General features: G+C 43.0%; 1 protein-coding gene across 1 annotated transcript in view; it reads right to left on the bottom strand.

Moving 5' to 3' along the window:
* LOC139468392 (VPS35 endosomal protein-sorting factor-like) overlaps positions 1-22,466 on the bottom strand; it is a 39,689-nt gene that overhangs the window by 5,269 nt on the left and 11,954 nt on the right. The window contains exons 7-23 of the mRNA XM_071250336.1: positions 21,548-21,632; positions 20,380-20,457; positions 19,031-19,175; positions 17,555-17,648; positions 15,584-15,661; positions 15,258-15,427; positions 14,389-14,500; positions 14,071-14,187; positions 13,159-13,212; positions 12,437-12,580; positions 11,434-11,519; positions 9,377-9,457; positions 8,570-8,732; positions 5,810-5,887; positions 4,619-4,733; positions 2,843-2,979; positions 1,338-1,503 (exon numbers count right to left, since the gene is read on the bottom strand). Coding sequence (XP_071106437.1) covers positions 1,338-1,503; positions 2,843-2,979; positions 4,619-4,733; positions 5,810-5,887; positions 8,570-8,732; positions 9,377-9,457; positions 11,434-11,519; positions 12,437-12,580; positions 13,159-13,212; positions 14,071-14,187; positions 14,389-14,500; positions 15,258-15,427; positions 15,584-15,661; positions 17,555-17,648; positions 19,031-19,175; positions 20,380-20,457; positions 21,548-21,632 — 1,903 coding nt within the window. The remainder of the gene's footprint in view (positions 1-1,337; positions 1,504-2,842; positions 2,980-4,618; positions 4,734-5,809; positions 5,888-8,569; positions 8,733-9,376; positions 9,458-11,433; positions 11,520-12,436; positions 12,581-13,158; positions 13,213-14,070; positions 14,188-14,388; positions 14,501-15,257; positions 15,428-15,583; positions 15,662-17,554; positions 17,649-19,030; positions 19,176-20,379; positions 20,458-21,547; positions 21,633-22,466) is intronic.

Here is a 22,466-nt window from a genome sequence, read left to right as displayed (position 1 = left end):
ACATCTTATAGCCTGTATATGTTTATAGCCTGTATATATTATAGCCTGTACATCTTATAGCCTGTATATATTATAGCCTGTACATCTTATAGCCTGTACATCTTATAGCCTGTACATCTTATAGCCTGTATATATTATAGCCTGTACATCTTATAGCCTGTACATATTATAGCCTGTACATCATATAGCCTGTACATCTTATGGCCTGTACATCTTATGGCCTGTACATCTTATAGCCTGTACATCTTATAGCCTGTATATGTTATAGCCTGTACATCTTATAGCCTGTATATATTATAGCCTGTACATCTTATAGCCTGTACATATTATAGCCTGTACATCATATGGCCTGTACATCTTATGGCCTGTACATCTTATAGCCTGTACATCATATAGCCTGTACATCTTGTGGCCTGTACATCTTATGGCCTGTACATCTTATAGCCTGTACATCTTATAGCCTGTACATCTTATAGCCTGTACATCTTATAGCCTGTACATCTTATAGCCTTACATCTTATAGCCTGTATATATTATAGCCTTACATCTTATAGCCTGTATATCTTATAGCCTGTACATCTTATAGCCTGTATATATTATAGCCTGTACATCTTATGGCCTGTATATATTATAGCCTGTACATCTTATAGCCTGTACATCTTATAGCCTGTACATCTTATAGCCTGTACATCTTCTCTATAAAATACAGACTCTGATAAGCTGGTAAAAAGATTTGAAAATTACACAACTACAAAAGATACATATTTGTGGTCAGGTATCAGCACATTTTGGCAATAGGACACTATTTTTTATATTGACATATACAACTCAACCCATGGTTTGATAAAACATTTTTCAAAATCACATCACTAAGAATCTTGGCTCTGAAAAATCAAATGAAAACTGGTCAAATTACTTGTGGAAGAATAGTAAAACCCAGATAATCTGGACAGTGAGAGAGTGAGTATGGTTTTACACTGCTTTTAGCAATATTCCAGCAATATCATGGAGGGGACACCAGAAATGGGCTTCACACATTGTACCCATGTCGGGAACTGAACCCTGGACTTCAGCGTGATGAGTGAACACTTTAACCACTAGGCTACCCGACTGCTCAATCTGGACAGTAGCGTTCTGGGTGAAATCTTATTGATTCGGTTAAATTTGTAATATAAGTAAGGGAGTAAGTTTGGTTTAACGCTGCTTTGAGCAATATACGCTTTAGCCATGAAGCTACCCCACCACCCCTTTGTAATTTGAGAATAAATTCTGTTTATATATAATCATCCTACTGATGAACTGACACAGATGTCCTAATGCTCTGTACTCGTGCTTACCTTTGTCAATATGGTAGGGATACTTTTCCTGGCAACTGGCAGACAACATGGCGATGACTCGAGTGTACACGAGGGCTCGGGCGTCGCTGCTGTTGTCCCAGGTGTAGTCCTGTAGCACGTTCAGCAGCCCTCTCAACAGATACATCACTCCTGCCTCTGGGTTGTCCTGAAACAAGTGAGTGAGTGAGTGAGTGAGTGAGTGAGTATGACTTTACAGGAAATTATGAAACAGGACTGCCCGTTACTGGTGTCCCCCGCCGTGATCTTGCTGGAATATTCAAAACGGTGTAAGTTTACACCATTTTGAATATTCCAGCAAGATCACGGCGGGGGACACCAGAAAAGGGCTGAGAGAAGCACCCGTAACAATTCTGTTTGAATAATAGTGTTTACTTTCCTCGCAAATGAGTTCCTCGCTTGTTATCAGATCTTCCACTTCCATTAAATGCCAGATATTGTGTATTTGTGTTGTGTGTTGGTTGTTTAACGCTGCATTAAACAATATTCCAGCTATATGACAGTGGCCTGTAAATAAATGAGTCTGGATCAGACAATCCAGTGACTGATATTGTGAGCAACGATCCATGCTGTCTGGGTATGTTGACACACAATCAATCAAGTCACTGAGTCGGACAACCCACAAAGTCGATTTTTATTACCAGCATAGGTTGCTGGGGACTAATTCTACCCAGGAATCCCTATTGGTCATATTTAAATAGGAGAGGTAAGATCTACTGGCAATGAATAAAGATTATGATCTTTTTTGAAAGCAATGTATTAATTGCTATTCAGCATAGCCATGTCAGCAGTTGGATAGGTAGTATACTGTCATAGCCATTCTAGCTACCTTATGGTGAGTGAGTGAGTGAGTGAGTGAGTGAGTGAGTGAAAGAGTGAGAGAGTGAATATAGTTTTCCGCCGATTTTAGCAAAATTCCAGCAGATCACTGCGGGGGAACACCTGAAATTTGCTTCACACATTTTAACCATGTGGGGAATCAAACCCGGGCCTTTGGCGTGATGAGCAAATACGTTACCCACTAGGCTACCTGACCACCCTAGCTGCCTTTTAACCAGTGCAGGGTACTGAGGAGAAATTCAACCCAACTTCACACATGGTCAAACAAACAGTGATGAAGCTGGGATTTCAGTAACATTACTAGGACAACAGCCATAGGACAACAGCCATAGGACAACAGCCATTGGACAACAGCCATAGGACAACAGCCATAGGACAACAGCCATAGGACAACGGCCATTGGACAACGGCCATAGGACAACAGCCATTGGACAACAGCCATAGGACAACAGCCATTGGACAACAGCCATAGGACAACAGCCATAGGACAACAGCCATAGGACAACAGCCATTGGACAACAGCCATAGGACAACAGCCATTGGACAACAGCCATAGGACAACAGCCATAGGACAACAGCCATAGGACAACAGCCATTGGACAACAGCCATAGGACAACAGCCATAGGACAACAGCCATAGGACCTACCGGTGTGACAAGCAGGGTGGACACGAAGTTGTATATGAAGTCCAGTAAGAAGGGTTCCGAGGACTTCTTCCCTTCAGTCTCCAGGATACGAGGAACATCGGGGATAAGGGATATAGCTGCTTTGAAGAATGCATCTCCTGGAACACACAGTGGAGTATCTCATGACTGTAAATCACTTGTACAGGGACAGGGGAGTGTACGCATTTAGTGTGTGCGCGTGTTGTGTGTGTGCACTTACAGGGGTCTCTCCAAAGTGCATGTGTGTGTGCGTGTGTGTGCGTGAGTGCGCATGCTCATTGTTTCGTGGGACACTCCAAAGTATGTGTGTGTGTGTGTGTGCGTGCGTGTGTGCGTGCGTGCATGCGTGGGTGCGTGCGTGCATGTGTGCGTCCGTGTGCATGCTTGTTATTCACTGTTGCACTCAACAATATTCCAGCTATATGACGGCAACCTGTACAAAATCAAGTCTGAACCAGACAATCCAGTGATTGATATTGTGAGCAACGTTCCACAGTCTTATTACAAGTATTGATCACAGTCACGCAATAAATAAAAAATATCAAGTCATACCTTATATGTTTGCTTTAATAAATGTTATACCAAAGACAAATTAGTAGTGAAAGTTGGCTGTGAAAACATAAATATTTTCATCCATTGCACCATACTTGACACTGCCAACTGTAAATCTTTAGTGCGTCAGGTTTTTGGCAATCATGTCTGATGACTTACACACCACAGATAAGAGCATGTGAAGTATTGTGATACGTATCGGACGGTGAGCAAGGTATTGGGATACGTATCAGATGGCACTGTTAGTGTACTGTCCAACCCCTACCATGTACCAAGTAGTGCCATAGTACCTTAGCTACTGAGAGAGACCTACCCTGGGACAAGCACTGGTTCTGCAGTCACTGTCTGTGACACACCTACCCTGAGAGAAGCAGTGGTTGAGCAGTCACTGTCTGAGCAAGACCTACCCTGGGAGAAGCACTGATTGTGCAGTCACTGTCTGAGCGAGACCTACCCTGGGAGAAGCACTGGTTGTGCAGTCAGTGTCTGAGCGAGACCTACCCTGGGAGAAGCACTGGTTACGCAGCCACTGTCTGAGAGAGACCTACCCTGGGAGAAGCAGTGGTTGAGCAGTCACTGTCTGAGCGAGACCTACCCTGGGAGAAACACTGGTAGAGCAGCCACTGTCTGAGCGAGACCTACCCTGGGAGAAGCACTGGTTGAGCAGTCACTGTCTGAGCGAGACCTACCCTGGGAGAAGCACTGGTTGTGCAGTCACTGTCTGAGCGAGACCTACCCTGGGAGAAACACTGGTTGAGCAGCCACTGTCTGAGCGAGACCTACCCTGGGAGAAGCACTGGTTGAGCAGTCACTGTCTGAGCGAGACCTACCCTTGGAGAAACACTGGTTGAGCAGCCACTGTCTGAGCGAGGCCTACCCTGAGAGAAGCACTGGTTGAGCAGCCACTGTCTGTGACACACCTACCCTGGGAGAAGCACTGGTTGTGCAGTCACTGTCTGTGACACACCTACCCTTGGAGAAGCACTGGTTGAGCAGCCACTGTCTGTGACACACCTATCCTGGGAGAAGCACTGGTTGTGCAGTCACTGTCTGAGCGAGACCTACCCTGGGAGAAGTACTGGTTGAGCAGCCACTGTCTGTGACACACCTACCCTGGGAGAAGCACTGGTTGAGCAGTCACTGTCTGAACGAGACCTACCCTGGGAGAAGTACTGGTTGAGCAGCCACTGTCTGTGACACACCTACCCTGGGAGAAGCACTGGTTGAGCAGCGCCACCTGGCCAGACACAAGGTACAGCTGCAGCTGGGACACGACGGACTGAAGCGATGGGATTGTGATGAAGCTGTACGCTGAACACGCCTTAAATGTTCAAGAACATGTATCTTTTCATTGTATGTTGTACCAAGGCGTCAATAGCAAAGTTTATCTAATCACGGTTACTGTTGGTGTGATCTGCCGATTAGTTCACACATGATTTCATTGAAATTAATGTAAATAATACTGAATGAAATTTTGACTATAACTGATAAAATAGATTATAAACACAAAGTCCAGTCACTTTTTTATAACCAGATAGTGTAAGAAAAAGGATTAACGTACTTCAGTATCGACTTGTTGACACAGTATTTCTGGTGTTAGGTGCACATGGCTATGTCTTTGTATTGGGGAAAAAACATGTCGTGTATTATGTGTACCCCCTCCACACAGATGTATAAAATAGAGCACTCATATGTTCATATGCATGCAGTCTTGTAATGACTTGTCTAAAGTCCAAGGCGCAGTTAAAGTGTTATTATGTTCAATCAATTGGTATTCTTGTAAAAGGTGCTTCATTTCATTCAATACCAATATTTGTAAAATGTACAATGTGGATCCACCAGGTAATGATAACCCTAATCACACAGAGGTGATGTCTCACGGTAGGGCATGGGTAACTCAGTTACCTGGGTCGGGTGGGTACTGAGTAGGGCCCGGGTACCCACAGTACTACCCGGACTGTGGTTAGTCACGTGATGTATTGTTTAATGACAAAAACTCCCTATAGCTCAAAGGTTACACTAAAAGTTGCTAATGTTAACATTTCTTTCTGACGATGCACACATTCCTTTTGACTTGTGAATGTTTGAGCAAAGTTAAAGCTTCAGTCAAGTTTAGTGCACACATGATCTGATTGCTTGATACATGTATGTAAATAGTCTTAGCCAGGGCTGCATTAAAACAATTCCCAATCAGACATTTTGTTCCCAACTCTTGATACCTACAGTGGGTACCCAAGTAGGGTCGCGTAATAGGGCGTCGGGTACCTGGGTAGTAAATTTGGACTCGTCCCAACCCTATCTCACAGCCCAAGCTGCAACATCTGGACTGAAACTGGGGTGTAGATCATAGGGCCTCTTTTATATAAGTTCTTTAATTAATGTTGTTCATTGACTCACCCGAACAAAAGCTGCAGTCTTGCGTGAGTGGTGGCCTTTCACAACCTTTCTTGTTTCCACAGACAGGCTGTTGACACTCTGTTGAAATGGACAGTAGTGAAGGTCAAGTCTTTGACTGGCATTTAGAAGTTGGGAGAACATGAAGACATGGCACTTTTCGTGGAGAACAACTTCTGTAGTGTTGGAAACAGTATAGCTGGGATCATTCATGCAAAGTTTCATCAGAGACCATATACCAGTACTGCTACCAACTGTGTTCTACGTACCTGCTGTGTTCTACGTACCTGCTGTGTTCTACGTACTTGCTGTGTTCTACGTACCCACTGTGTTCTACATACCCACTGTGGACTACATACCCACTGTGAACTACATACCTGCTGTGTTCTACATACACTCTGAGTTCTACGTACCTACTGTGGACTACATACCCACTGTGAACTACATACCTGCTGTGTTCTACATACCCTGTGTTCTACGTACCTATTGTGGACTACATACCCATTGTGAACTACATACCTGCTGTGTTCTACATACCCTGTTTTCTACGTACCTACTGTGGACTACATACCTGCTATGTTCTACATACCTGCTGTGTTCTACATACCCTGTGTTCTAAGTACTCACTGTGCTCTACATACCCACTGTGAACTACATACCTGCTGTGTTCTACATACCCTGTGTTCTACGTACCTGCTGTGTTCTACATACCCTGTGTTCTACGTACCTGCTGTGTTCTACATACCCACTGTGAACTACATACCTGCTGTGTTCTACATACCCTGTGAACTACATACCTGCTGTGTTCTACATACCCTGTGTTCTATGTACCCACTGTGGACTACGTACCTGCTGTGTTCTACATACCCTGTGTTCTATGTACCCACTGTGGACTACGTACCTGCTGTGTTCTACATACCCTGTGTTCTACATACCCACTGTGAACTACATACCTGCTGTGTTCTACATACCCTGTGTTCTATGTACCCACTGTGGACTACGTACCTGCTGTGTTCTACATACCCTGTGTTCTACGTACCTGCTGTGTTCTACATACCCACTGTGAACTACATACCTGCTGTGTTCTACATACCCTGTGTTCTATGTACCCACTGTGGACTACGTACCTGCTGTGTTCTACATACCCTGTGTTCTACGTACCTGCTGTGTTCTACATACCCACTGTGAACTACATACCTGCTGTGTTCTACATACCCTGTGTTCTATGTACCCACTGTGGACTACGTACCTGCTGTGTTCTACATACCCTGTGTTCTACGTACCTGCTGTGTTCTACATACCCTGTGTTCTATGTACCCACTGTGTTATACATACCCTGTGTTCTACGTACCTGCTGTGTTCTACATACCCTGTGTTCTACGTACCCACTGTGTTCTACATACCCACTGTGAACTACATACCTGCTGTGTTCTACATACCCTGTGTTCTACGTACCTGCTGTGTTCTACATACCCTGTGTTCTACGTACCTACTGTGTTCTACATACCCTGTGTTCTACGTACCTGCTGTGTTCTACATACCCTGTGTTCTACGTACCCACTGTGGACTACATACCCTGTGTTCTACGTACCTACTGTGTTCTACATACCCTGTGTTCTACGTACCTGCTGTGTTCTACATACCCTGTGTTCTATGTACCCACTGTGGACTACATACCCTGTGTTCTACGTACCTGCTGTGTTCTACATACCCTGTGTTCTACGTACCCACTGTGGACTACGTACCCTGTGTTCTACGTACCTGCTGTGTTCTACATACCCTGTGCTCTATGTACCCACTGTGGACTACATACCCTGTGTTCTACGTACCCACTGTGGACTACATACCCACTGTGAACTACGTACCTGCTGTGTTCTATGTACCCACTGTGAACTACATACCCACTGTGAACTACGTACCTGCTGTGTTCTACATACCCTGTGTTCTACGTACCCACTGTGTTCTACGTACCCACTGTGAACTACGTACCTGCTGTGTTCTACGTACCCACTGTGTTCTACGTACCCACTGTGAACTACATACCCACTGTGAACTACGTACCTGCTGTGTTCTACGTACCCACTGTGAACTACATACCCACTGTGAACTACATACCCACTGTGGACTACATACCCTCTGAGTTCTACGTACCCACTGTGAACTACATACCCACTGTGGACTACATACCCACTGTGGACTACATACCCACTGTGAACTACATACCTACTGTGAACTACATACCCACTGTGGACTACATACCCACTGTGGACTACAAACCCTCTGAGTTCTACATACCTACTGTGGACTACATACCCACTGTGGACTACATACCCACTGTGGACTACATACCCACTGTGGACTACATACCCACTGTGGACTACGTACCTACTGTGAACTCTATACTCACTGTGAACTACATACCTACTGTGTTCTACGTACCCTCTGAGTTCTACATACCTACTGTGGACTACATACCCACTGTGAACTACGTACCTGCTGTGTCCTACATACCCTCTGTGTTCTACGTACCTACTGTGGACTACATACCCACTGTGAACTACATACCTGCTGTGTCCTACGTACCCTCTGTGTTCTACGTACCTACTGTGGACTACATACCCACTGTGAACTACATACCTGCTGTGTCCTACATACCCTCTGTGTTCTACGTACCTACTGTGGACTACATACCCACTGTGAACTACGTACCTGCTGTGTTCTACATACCCTCTGTGTTCTACGTACTTGCTGTGTTCCACGTACCTGCACAAGCTGCACCAGAACAGGGTCAAGGTTGCTGAAGGACGCCCGCGCCTCCACAAAGAAACTGAGTTGTTGTTCGAAGTCTCGGTTGAAGGAGATGCGACGGATGAAACAACAGATGAGGTTGCTTATCACTCTCTTCTCATCCTCCAGAGTCAGGGCACTGAAACAGATCAATGCCTGGCTTGATAAGGTTGATTTCACATCAGTTGATGATTTATTTCTTGAGCATTCACTCTAACATGTGAAAAGACAGGCATTAAAGTGACACTGTTTTTCTGCTTATAGCTTATAGCAAATAGCTTTATTTGTATCTGCCCGACCACTAGATAGAATAGACAACAAAAAGTTAAAACTTCAACAATCGTACAACATTAAAGTAACTATTACTTCTGTTGTATGTGGAGGAAAGCAACAAATGACTCATGACCCGTGGAGATCCGAGGTAGAATACGTCTTCAGCAACCCATGCTTGTCATAGGAGGCAACTAATGGGATCAGGTGGTCAGGATCGCTGACTTGGTTGATGCATGTCATAGTATCCCAACTACATGGATCGATGCTAATGATGTCAATCACTGGATTGTCTGGTCCAGACTCGATTATTTACAGACCGCCGTCATATAGCTGGAATATTGCTGAGTGTGGCGTTAAACAACAAAACAAACAAACAAACAAAAATCAAATGACTCATCTCATGGATGTTTTCAGTTTGTTGAAACTAACAAGATAGACATGGTGCTGACATGGATAGACATGGTCCAACGACAAGCAGGAGGAGCAGATTTATATATGCTTATTTCTTACTTGACGGAGTCGTGCATTGTCTTGCAGATGAACATCATTGCGTTTATGACAATGGGATCATTCAATGGCTCCGTCTGAAACCTGGAATAGCATTGTGAGACATACATCAGGAACATGGACACATTTGGTCACTTACTGTTGTACTTGTTAATAATCAGAGAGGTAACCCACATCAAACTGTTACCGTAAGTATAACTGAATTATTAGAAATTCATTTGACTCTAGATCTGAATACATCAGACTCTGACGCAATACATGGCTTATCAGAAACATAAATTATGTTACAAGTGTTAGTCCTGTTTCATAATTGGTAGTAAGTTTCTTTATTATTTATTTGTATACTCAATAAATCTATTTTCGCTGGAGTGACATAACACTTTATGCAGGAACTACTTTCACTAGAGTGACATAACACTTTATGCAGGAACTACTTTCACTAGAGTGACATAACACTTTATGCAGGAACTACTTTCACTGGAGTGACATAACACTTTATGTAGGAACTACTTTCACTGGAGTGACATAACACTTTATGCAGGAACTACTTTCACTAGAGTGACATAACACTTTATGCAGGAACTACTTTCACTAGAGTGACATAACACTTTATGCAGGAACTACTTTCACTGGAGTGACATAACACTTTATGTAGGAACTACTTTCACTGGAGTGACATAACACTTTATGCAGGAACTACTTTCACTAGAGTGACATAACACTTTATGCAGGAACTACTTTCACTTGAGTGACATAACACTTTATGCAGGAACTACTTTCACTGGAGTGACATAACACTTTATGCAGGAACTACTGTCACTGGAGTGACATAACACTTTATGTAGGAACTACTTTCACTGGAGTGACATAACACTTTATGCCGCAACTACTGTCACTGGAGTGACATAACACTTTATGCCGCAACTACTGTCACTGGAGTGACATAACACTTTATGCCGCAACTACTGTCACTGGAGTGACATAACACTTTATGCAGGAACTACTTTCACTGGAGTGACATAACACTTTATGCAGGAACTACTTTCACTGGAGTGACACCACTCTCCTATCCAGAGTTCCATGCAACCAGCATAGTACCTCTGCCACAGGCCAGCGCCCTGTGATGATTTGTCACATCTTATACAGTTCATTTAAGATATTTCATACGTTTTTCATCTGTTTCATTTTTGACAAGTCTACATATCTTGATTAACATGAGTCATAGAATGGTTAACTTTCATTGAGAAAATATCCTAAATCCTGAAAAACTATTCTGATTTCTGAAAAAGCGTGTTTGTTTACAAACAAGAGAAAAGTCTGGTCACTCCGCTGGAGTGTGACATAACATTTTAAGCAGGAACTACTTTCACTGTAGTGACATAACATTTTATGCTGGAACTACTTTCACAAACTTTAATCAACAGCGACTGATATAAGATTTACTTTTTGATCATAATTATCTTTGCAAGTCTCAAGGTGATCAACATGAAACCGGGAAGTACCTGGATTGTCTCCCTTAGTGTATGATACATCAAGCTCCTTCCCAGCGCGTGACACCTTCGTTACACTCTCGGTAACATCGCTGCCACCAGTGAGGGCTTGGCCATTACAAGAATCTTGAAATTTGGCCTCTAACCCCAAATGTAGTAACGTTCATACTTTTGTTCATGTCTTTGGGAATACCATCATAGTGAATTTTGAAAAGGTTTACGACTGACCATGTTTTCCAGATGAATTTACTTTGTTGTTTGTATAATCAGATTGGTTCGAGATTGCAGACTAACGGAAAATCAACCAACTTCTCCCTTACATTCTTACTATATCAATAACATGATAGTTTTAATGAAATAGAAATTGAAATTGACAAACAAAGAAAGTAATTTAGCAGGGGTAAGTGTATTCTGCGTCACCACAGTCGTCCTTCGGTTGCGAGTTCAACTCCAAGCATGGTTGGGGCCACCTATCACAGTGGGGAGTTTTGATTGTTGGCAGCGATAGTATAGAGAGCTCCGCGAACGGGCTATTGCTGCGAGGAGCTTGATGATACATGGACTACTTACTTAGCAAATGCCTCGGCCACACTCTTACACGCATCGACCTTGACATTCTCTCTCTGGAACATGTCCATGAAGGGGAGGAACTTCTCCTGAACATAGAAGTAAATAGACTGTACAACACACACTTGTTTGTTTGTTGTTTGTTGTTTAAGCTGCACTCAGCAATATTCCAGATACATGACAGCGGTCTGCTCAAAGACCCGTTCTAACCTGGATCATCACTGGAGTACAAACATTTTTACTGGAACATGTTACATAGATCTACAGTGATTACAGAATGAGTGTGTGATGGTAATTAATCAAATCTGTGTTAGGTAAAGCAGTGGTTGCTCCCAGAAACGATCCATGCATCCACACAATTAGCTGGGCCAAAACTCGTAAATCCTTAGAAGGATAAACATAACAAGCATGGCTGGTGACACTGAGCAATATTCCAGTTATATCATGGAAGCATATAAACCAGTGATTGATACAGTGAGCAACAATCCATGTCATCAGAATCCAATGACGTATATAAATAAACCAAGTCACCGAGTCTGACCACGCGGCCCATTATGACCAGCAGTGGTTACTGGGGATGAAGTCCAACCCGGAATGCCCTTGGAGGACTTGCCTTGTACATCTAGGCAGTCACACACATAATATATATACCGTATTTGACGTAATAAGCGCCCCGCTCTAATAAGCGCCCACGGCAATATTTGCTAATATACTGGCTAGTGAACAATCCCAATTAGCACCCCTTCCAATTGATCAATGTACACAAGACTTATTTATTCGTGTATAATATGTGTGTTATATGTATCCTTAATCATGGGAAATTAAATTCTGGAAAAATATATCTGTCGTATATAAACGTTTCAGGCTGTCAGCAAAAAACACAAAATTTACGATCTTTCAACTCTGTTGTTTTTCACCAAATAATATTCCAATAAGAGCCCTTATTATATCGAATACGGTAAAGACACACAGTCCAAGATAATGGGAAATGATGGTACTGACTTACCAGAGAGAAGAGTGCTGTGAAGTTGTGTTGATGTGCCAGTATCTTGGAGACCACCGACAACATCTGGGGGTAGAAGTCCTCGAACACCCGGTCTGGTGTCATGTGTTTGATGATGTCCGCAAGGATAGTGTTAACCTCTCGCTTCTGTACAACATTGGGATAGCTTTATAGATTTAGCAAAAGTTGTACTAAACAATGTACTAATTTTCTACAAGGTCATGGCTTCTTTATGTTCAATATAAGAAATGTTATATTTGGCTAAACACTTTCTTAGTAAAGTACAGATTCTCATATTTTGGGGGGTTGAGACCCATCTGGGATTTGAACCCACGCTGCCAGAGTGAGGCACCTAGGTAATCGTAAGTCTGACAACTGGTAGTGTAGATCACGTACTTTGTGTACCCCTCTGACAAGTGTAAATTGGCAACGGCTCCCATGGCCGAAAATGGCATTGTGTGTTCATTCGTTACATTCAGTTTTAGGTTCCGTTTATCACCAAGAATGTTTTTTACCATTCATGAAGGGGAATTGTGTTGGTGTGTAAGATAGTTCTGCAATATTTCTTTAGTTAATTTTTTTTTCCTTATGAAAAAGAACATTAAAATATTTTCAGCTCACAACTGCTGAACAAAAGTAGCATTTTTCAGAAAGTAACACTAACCTTGCAGTAACCATGGTAACAGATGTCAACATTTCTAAACTGTAATACGATATAAACTTACCCCAAAGTGTTTCACAACATACTCAATCCAAATATCAGCACTGCCTATGTACTCCTGAAAATTAATTCGAGTATTAATTAAAAACTTGAACACATGCAGTCGAACACTGATATTATGTACTTCAAATGGAGAACTGCATGACGTACAATGGAAGCAGACATGAGTGAGTGAGAAAGGTTTAAACAACACTGCTCGCTACAGTACTTTACATCATGCAGCTCTACCATGCCAGTTCGGATAGGGATATGTGCTGACATGCACTGAATCAAAGGTTTTCTCGAGCTTCGGTCTTGCCCCACACTGACGCACATGTCGCACAATGTGTTGGCTACCCCACCGCCTCCTTCTTTAAGAGACACATTGGTATGCTGTCAGGTGTCCATATTTCCCCACCGGTTTCTCTAACAAAGCACACTATAATACCATAGTAATAACATGATTCAAAGATGCACTGGTGCATCATCGGCATGCTTTGCCCTTTTAGGTCGGGGAATAACAAACTTCTAAGTTCAAAACATGAAAAAAGCGATATCTTTTCTTAGAAAATCCACTTATCAAAATCAAACTGTGCACTGCACCTCTCCTATTGGTATAGAAACTGTAACCCCAGATGGAAAAGAATCCATGGAGTAGTTTTCAAGTTATAGGTCGCACACATGTTGAAGAAGCAAAACATGCAAAAAATCATAATTCTTTCAGAAAATCCACACATCACAATCAAACTTCACACTGTACTTCTCCTATTGGTATAGAAAGTGTTCACCAAGTTTGAAAAGAAAGTTTTCAAGTTACAGGTCGCACACGAAAAATGTCCTCGGAAGGGTGGACGGAATTCCTTGGTAAATCTATATACCCCGGACTTAAAAGGGCAGGGGTATGATAATTAAAAATAATATGAATAAAATTACGTACCGCTGGGTTCTTGAGTTTGACAACAGCCTTCCAGACCTCATTAAGGACGGTGAGTCGCTGGTCAGGAGGGGGGTCTGCCACAACCAGACACAGCCCCAGGGTCTTGTGAAGCTGGTCCTGAACGTAACAAGAACAACACATTAAACACTGGGTGAAGGTTCCAGCAACTGGAGGGGTTGGCAAGTATTGCAGGAACAGGAAAAGGCCCTTCACTACCATTTCCTCAAAGTCCCTCTCTTTCTACCTAGGGGAATAACAGGGCTCACTGACTCTCTGCTTACCTTGGGAGAAAACAAGACTCGCCAACTCTCTGCTTACCTTGGGGAAGCCGGTGTCCTCGCACTCCTTGATCATCTCGGTGAACATGACGGCCCTGTGGGCAATGTACTGGGGCTGGAAGGCTGACATGATGGAGTTTAGGAGCAGGGCGCTGCAGGCACACAGAACAACACTTTTACTGAAGTCCACACTGCACACTGTCAGTGGCAACAAGAAAATAATTACATATCATGACAGCATTTCTCAAGTGTCTACCATTTCCTCAAAGATCCTCATTGTCTACCTTGGGGGGGGGGGGGGGGGGAAGGCTCACCAACTCTCTGCCTAATGGTCTTTTTATGTTTATACCTAAAACACATAAATGCAAAAAATATTGAAGTCAATTGTTAAATATTTCACTTACAGTCGAGCCATTTATTCACAACCTGACCATGGCCCACTTTCCAAACAGACCACAATAATTGGGCGACTCAATCAACACTGAAAACGATCTCCACTAATAATTGGGCGACTCACTCAATACTGAAAATGATCTCCACTTAGACAAGTTTTCCGCCAGCATCAACTTTAATTTCTTCAACGTAAGCCCTCCTTTCAGTATATCTGTCTGTTATCTATAGTCATTTAATGGTCTAAATGAAATAAACCCAAACCCAATATACACTACCTGTCAAATTCATATAACTGGGTTATATCATTAATAACAAGTCATAATTCATTCTTCTACACCTTTGTCCAACACTCACAACAACAACAACAACAATAATAATAGTGATGATGATGATGATGATGATGATGATGCTCTGTTTGAAGTCTCTCTGGACTCCTGTTTATTAGGAGCCTAGTCTCTCTGGACTGTATCTGTCTGGACCTTGTCCACAACTGATGATGACTACACACTGTTTCACCTGTTACACTGCTTCTTGCATTTGTCGAGAGTCTCTGTGAGGACCGTCTCGGGAGATTTGTTGGCAATGCACTGGAGCAGCCAGTCCAGGGCCGGGGAGAACAGCATCAGGTACCGCGGCATCTCCAGCTTCTGCATGGCAAGGATGTTCTGGACACTGTCCCCTTGTACCTGCAATAGGAGGACATGGCTACAGTCATGTGATAGGGAGGTAAGAGTTTATAGCAAGTTAGTTGTCAAACATGTAACAAATGAAGCATCTAACCGGGGTACACCTTGTCCCAAACTCAGTAAACATGTTCTGCTATTTACACAGTTGTAACTGACCTGATGGAAGGTGGCGAGGAAGTCATCGAAGTGTGGCATCAGATGATGGCGGATACTCGGGGCCACCTTGATTCCAACCTGGAAATGTACACAGTCACTTACACAGTATCTGCAGATCTGTTCCTTTGTTTCTATAAGACTTATTTCTTGTACAGCAGTGAGTCCATTAACAGTGTCAGTCAGTGAGTATGCTTTTACGCCGCTTTTAGCAATATTCCAGCAATATCACCGCGGGGAACACCAGAAATGGGCTTCACACATTGTACCCATGTTGGGAATCGAGCCCGGGTCTTCGGCGTGACGAGCGAACGCTTTAACTACTAGGCTACCCGACCGCCCCCGAGTCCATTAACAAATACTTCGAGATGGTAAGAGCAAGCATGATTTGATTTAATGGGACATCTCTTGTCCAGCATGGGGGCTGAGGTGAAGTCAGTTTGTGTCATACATATCTCCATCTCATTAATCTGATATCTTAGTTCTCACTACTGCCAAGCATCTATCTAAGGACCACCTGGTCACATCATAACTACCTTTTGCAAATTTTGACCGACCAACGAAATGACTAACAAGAAGACAACATTAAGCAGATTTCCCAAGCATTACGGCACTAGTTTCAAACTGGCAACTTCCATTTGAGAGTATGCTTTGAAAAATATTTTGACAATATTTGAAAACTGAACAAAAGACTGGAATGTCTAAAAGATTGTCGAGATTGTATGTCAGTACTTCTTACGGGCTATGGAAAGTCTCTTCCGGTTCAAATGTTTATTTCATGAAAGTGAGAAACAGATGATGGAATCTGCCAAACAGCCCATAACTGTCGGTCGGAATAACCTGTGTTAACCTTTTTGAGTGAGTGAGTGAGTTGGGGTTAACGCCGCCTTTATCAGTATTCCAGTTATATCGTGGGGTGTCGGCTTAATGTGGGAGGAAAGCCCGAAGTGATGCAGGTCTCAGACGTTTACCACTTCGGTGAAACCCACGAGCACGGGTATGGTGCTGACAAACCTAGAAACATAATCAGGGCAAACCCGGATTCGAACCCACAATCATAGGTTCCTGACGTGCCCAAGGGACCTAACTCTGCGAATCGTGGCGCCTTAGACCACTGGGCCTCCCGTGCCCCCTTACATGATCAGAAAACACACACTGACAGTCACTGTCTCAATCTGGTGAGCAATGCTCTGATTTTTTGGATGAAAGGTTGTTCTGACTCGACCTGTTATGGGATGTCCTCAGAACTTTGTTTAGCAGTAGTGGTAATGAATGTCTGAGTTTAATGAGACTGTATGAATCTCCAACACTGATTGCTTTGATCTAATGACTACATACTTGTAGTCATACACTCAGGTGATTAGGCTTAAAAAATAAAAAGAATTGGTTCTCATGCAATGGCTTTTTAAATTATATTTAGGGCGGGTGGGCTATGTTTTGTTGTTGTCGTTGTTCAAGCTAATATCAGTGAAATCATGTTGTTCTTAAGTATTGTAATATTTCATTGCTTGGGTCGTGTGTTCGAGGCATAATATTTAAAGACTTTTATTTTTCTTCAAAAATGGAAAAAAACCCCGATAAGAGCGCCATACTTTATGATGTGTGGGCGGTGCCTGGGAACCAAGATTATTATTTCTTTTAGCCTCACTGACTATTGTTGTACATACACAGTCTACAACTAGGATCCTACATCTGTAGTTTTACCATGAAATCTCAACTTCTTGCATATGTTCTGTTATGTTTACAAGTTGTAAGATTCACATTATTTTTATCAGAATCATATTTTTCTAATTCAACTCATGCTTGAATAAACATCCAGGTTACAATTGTACACATAAAGCTGTGTTTTGTCTCCTGACATTTATAATACAGGCGCTTCACCATAATGCATTGGCCAGGGTATGTAAGTAACAATGACATTTGACTGTTCTGTATGTGTCAGTCTTATCCTCTGAGAAGTGCTTATCGACTTACCCGAGACAGGTAGCATCTGGAGTAGCTAGCAACCAGCGGATCACCGATTCCTCTCGTCATGCTTGCCAGACGAAGCAGAGCATCAGAGTATTCTCTGGGACAAAATCAAATGTCTGTTAGACTTGTGTAGTTCAGTGAGTGAGTGAGGATGGTTTTATGCCGCTTTTAGCAATATTCCAATAATATCACCATGATCACGGTGGGGGACACCAGAAATGGGCTTCACACATGTGTATTTCAGAGTGAGGGGTCTGGAATCTTTTCTGAAGGTGTTGACAGGGTTCACTAATTGATTTCAGCTTTGGCATTTTTAAAATTTCATTACAGGTGTCCGTACCTTTATCAAGCAAGTGATGAGTGTGTGAGGATGGTTTTACATCACTTTTAGCAATATTCCAGTAATATCAGGGCGGAGAACACCAAAAAAGGGCTTCACACATTGTACCCATGTGGGGAATTGAACCCGGCCTTGGGCATGACGAGAGAACGCTTTAACCACTAGGTTACCCTTAGTGATGACACTGCATTAAAAGTATAACAAAGTTGAAATCATTTTGGTGAGGTTTTAATGTCGCATCCAAGACTATTGCACTTATTTAGCAATGTGCATGCATGTGTGTGTGCGTGTGGCTCCTTGTACTAGTCCGGACTGATGCTGATTTATAGTGCTAGCACACTGAGATACCATGCCGCAGTTTAACATGAATACCCCACTCAGACACAGTATACTGACTCCGAGCCGACCAGTCCTTGTTTTAGCCCCTTAATGCCGAGCGCCAGACAGGGTAACAACAAGTACCATCTTTTAATGTCTGTTGGTATGACGCGGCCGGGGTATGAACCCCGGACCACCATGGAGGCGGTCTAAAAATCCTTTTGAGAACACCGTCCTCATTAACACAACAGCTTCTACACATAAAGCAATTGTACCCTGAAGATGTGGAAAAGATGTTTTATGGTTAACACAATTTCTGATTAGGGTTAATGCCACTGTAAGCAATATTTCAGCAACATTTCAGCAATATCACAGAGAAGGGACATCAGAAACGGGCTTCATGTTTTGTACTTATGTTACGAATCAAACCCTGTCCTGCCTATCATTGCTTTAGGCCACACATTTATTATTTTGTTTCACGGGCCCACCTTCCCTACTGAAAAGCAGCTGGAAAAGAAATGAAATGAACATAAATAGATTTATTTTTATTGTCTCCCGCTAGTAATATACACCCTCTTATACAATATAAAATGTTATTGTAAATTCCATGTCTACATCACTATCAGTGGTTCAAGAAGCCAGCAGCAGTTATAACTCTACGGCAGAATGACTTCCATATAAATATATATTGACACAGCTATTCATTTATATTTGCATTTTGACAGACCATGTGTGGAAAAGCTGGAATAAAATCGTGAAACATAAAATTAAGAAATTGAGGCCTTAACAACCACCCCTCTGTCTACAGTGAGGAGACCTACCCAGGGTTGAGGAAGCTGTAACACTTGAGTATAGCAGTCTCTACATAGAACCGGGGTATCAACTCTCGGATGGAAGCGATCTTGAAGAACCAGTTCCGGCATGTCTCTTTGGCTGACTCCGGCACCTGCTCAGGGGTGAACTTTTCTGCCAAAATAAGAGGTGGATACATATACTCACAACTGGGGTACTGTAGGTCAGTACAGGAGGTGTGGGTGAAGCTCTGGGTAGGGAGGTACAAGGGCATAGTGCTTTGGGTTGACAGGTTGTTGGGGTTGATGTTTTGAATTGAGTGGGAATAGTTTTACACTGCTTTTAGCAAGATTTTAAGCAATATCGCTTCAGGGCATACCCAAACTGGGCTTCACACAGTTTGCCTGTGTGGGGAATTGAACCCAGGTCTTCAGTGTGATGAGCAAATGCTTTAAGCACCAGGCCACCCAACCGCCCTTCTTGTTTTGGTAGGAAGGAAGGTAGGATAATGTTTTAGGTGGTAGATAGTAGAGGGCAGTGTTTACTGTTGGGAGGTAGGGTTTGGCTATGCCCCATCCATGACCTCCGGCAGATACAGGACCTCCGGCAGATACAGAAAGTGATTTGGGTAGGGAGGTAGCGAGGGTAGGGAGGTAGATAGGATTATTTATAAGGGTAGGGAGGTAGATATGATAAGTGATTACGGTAGGGAGGTAGATATGATTAGTGATTATGGTAGGGAGGTAGATATGATTAGTGATAATGGTAGGGAGGTAGATATGATAAGTGATTATGTAAGGGAGGTTAAGATTAGTGATTAGGGTAGGGAGGTAGATAGGATAAGTGATTAGGGTGGTGAGGTAGATATGATTAGTAATAAGGGTGGGGTGGGGTGGGGTACATATGATAAGTGATCAGAGTGGGGACGTAGACAAGATTAGTGATTAGGGTGGGGGTGGGGTAGATAGGATTAGTGATTATGGTAGGGAGGTTGATAAGATAAGTGATTAGGGTGGGGAGGTTGATAAAATTAGTGATTAGGGTAGGGAGGTTGATAAGATTAGTGATTAGGGTAGGGATTTAGATAGGAAAAGTGATTAGGGTGGGGAGGTAGATAGGATAAGTAACTAGGGTGGGGATGGGGTGGAGTAGGTAGGATAAGTGATCAGGGTGGGGAGGTAGACAAGATTAGAGATTAGGGTAGGGTAGATAGGATTATTGATTAGGGTAGGAGGGTTGATAGGATTAGTGATTAGGGTTGGGAGGTTTATGGGGTTAGTGATTTGGATGGGTGTAGATAGGGGAAGTGATTAGGTAGGGAGGTAGACCAGATAGTGTTTCAGGTAGGGATAGTAGGTGTGCACTATAGGCAACCTACCCGGTAGCTTGACAGGAACTCCACTCCCTGGGGGGTAATACTGGGCCTTCTCCCTCAGTCGGTCATACACCAGGCGGCCTGAAAACATACAACACAGGTGAGACGGCACCTAGAGGTAGATGTGTAGGAATTACACCGGGAACACAGGATGAAACAATCTGCACATTTATTCAACGTATACATGTCTGCGGTGAAATCAACGGACACAACTGACGATAGCAAACACACAAAGACACAATCGGTTCAGCCCTCTGTAACACGTCATACCTCTCTCAACCGTTGCCCCAAACTAACTGTCCCTTTGTCACTCCATTACATCACAATCTCATAGAAGTTCTATACATACACAACATAGAATGTAACGAATGCAAGGATACAAACAAACCTCCAACGTCAGATGAGTGAGTGAGTGAATATGGTTTTACGCCGCTTTTAGTAATATTCCAGCAATATCACGGCGGGGGACACCAGAAATGGGCTTCACACATTGTACCCATGTCGGGCAACGTCAGATGAGTGAGGTGAAGTGAGGTGAGGTGAAATGGAGTTTAACGTCGCGTCCAAGATTATTGCACTTATATAGAGACGTGCATGTACGTGTGTGTGTGTGGCTGCTTGTACTAGTCCGGACTGATGCTGATTTATAGTGCTAGCTCACTGAGTTACCATGCCGCAGTTTAACATGAATACCCCACTCAGACACAGTATACTGACTGAGCCGACCAGTCCTTGTTTTAGCCCCTTAATGCAGAGCGCCAGACAGGGTAACAACAAGTACCATCTTTTAACGTCTTTTGGTATGACGCGGCCGGGAATCGAACCCCTGGACCTTCCGTTCTCCAGGCGAACGCTCTACCACTAGACCACAGAGGCGGTAAATGAGTGAGTGAGTGATATGGTTTTACCCCGCATTTAGCAATATTCCAGGAGTATCACGGCGGGGGACACCAGACAGCGTCAAATGAAACAGGAAGGGATATTGTGTGGAATATGAAGGGAGATAACTCTGTCATGGGATAACGTAAAGGCCACTAGAAAATATGGTCAGAATATAACTTCCACATGTCACTAGTGGGGTGTATTGGGTCGCATCACCAGACGGGAGGTATGTTGATTTGGACACAATTATCATTTTATGTCACATCACTTGAAATATTGATAAGCTCACCAAATGTATCAAGGATGTCTGTTATGAGGACAAACTTGCTGGGGTAGAATGGTATCACAGACACATCAGCCAACAGCTTGGAGCACTGCAACAAGAAAAGGTATCAGCATTAGTGGACAACACACTTGATACATCAAACACAATTCTCAACCTGCCCAGTGGTAATTCCGATGCCTGTTCATGATGACTGGTAAACATATAGCCCCTTGCATTGTAGGGAGAGTGTGGAGGAATGGTGTTGTCAGCATCTTTCAGCTATAGTAATGTACTGATTTCTTCAGCAGCCTATAATAGTGTAGTATAAGGGGAGGTAACTTGAGTTCCCATCCATGTACAGGCACAAGCTCCTTCCCAGGGCCGACACCTTCGTTACACTCGGTAACATCGCTGCCACCAGTGTGGGCGCGGCCATTACAAGAATCTTGAAATTTGCCCTCTAACCCCAAATGTAGTAACGTTTATACTTTTGTTTTATGTCTTTGGGAATGCCATCATATTTCGTTTTGAAAAGGTTTACGATGTTTTCCAGATGAATTTACTTTTTTTCTTTTAATAATTAGATTGGTTCGAGATTGCAGACTAACGGAAAATCAACCAACTTCTCCCTTACATTCTTACTATATCAATTAAAGATGATAGTTTTAATGAAATAGAAATTCAAATTGAAAACAAAGAAAGTAATTTATCGGCGGTAAGTGTATTCGGCATCATGACAGTCATCACTTGTTTGTAAACATAACGGTCATTCGGTTGCAGGTTCAACTGCAAGCACGGTGGGGGCCACCTATCACAGTGGGGAGTTTTGACTGGTGGCGAATGGACTGTCGCTGTGAGGAGCTTGGTACAGGCAGTGTAAGGGGGATAACTCTGAAAGAAGGTAGAATGAATAAGGCGGATGAAGGGGTTGCTAGGTAAGCAG

Source organism: Haliotis cracherodii, unplaced genomic scaffold (genome assembly GCF_022045235.1).
Source record: "Haliotis cracherodii isolate W230 unplaced genomic scaffold, xgHalCrac1.p SCAF_2, whole genome shotgun sequence".
NCBI lineage: Eukaryota > Metazoa > Mollusca > Gastropoda > Lepetellida > Haliotidae > Haliotis > Haliotis cracherodii.
The sequence above is the reverse complement of the archived record's forward strand: the minus strand, read 5'-3'. Positions and strand labels throughout refer to the sequence as shown.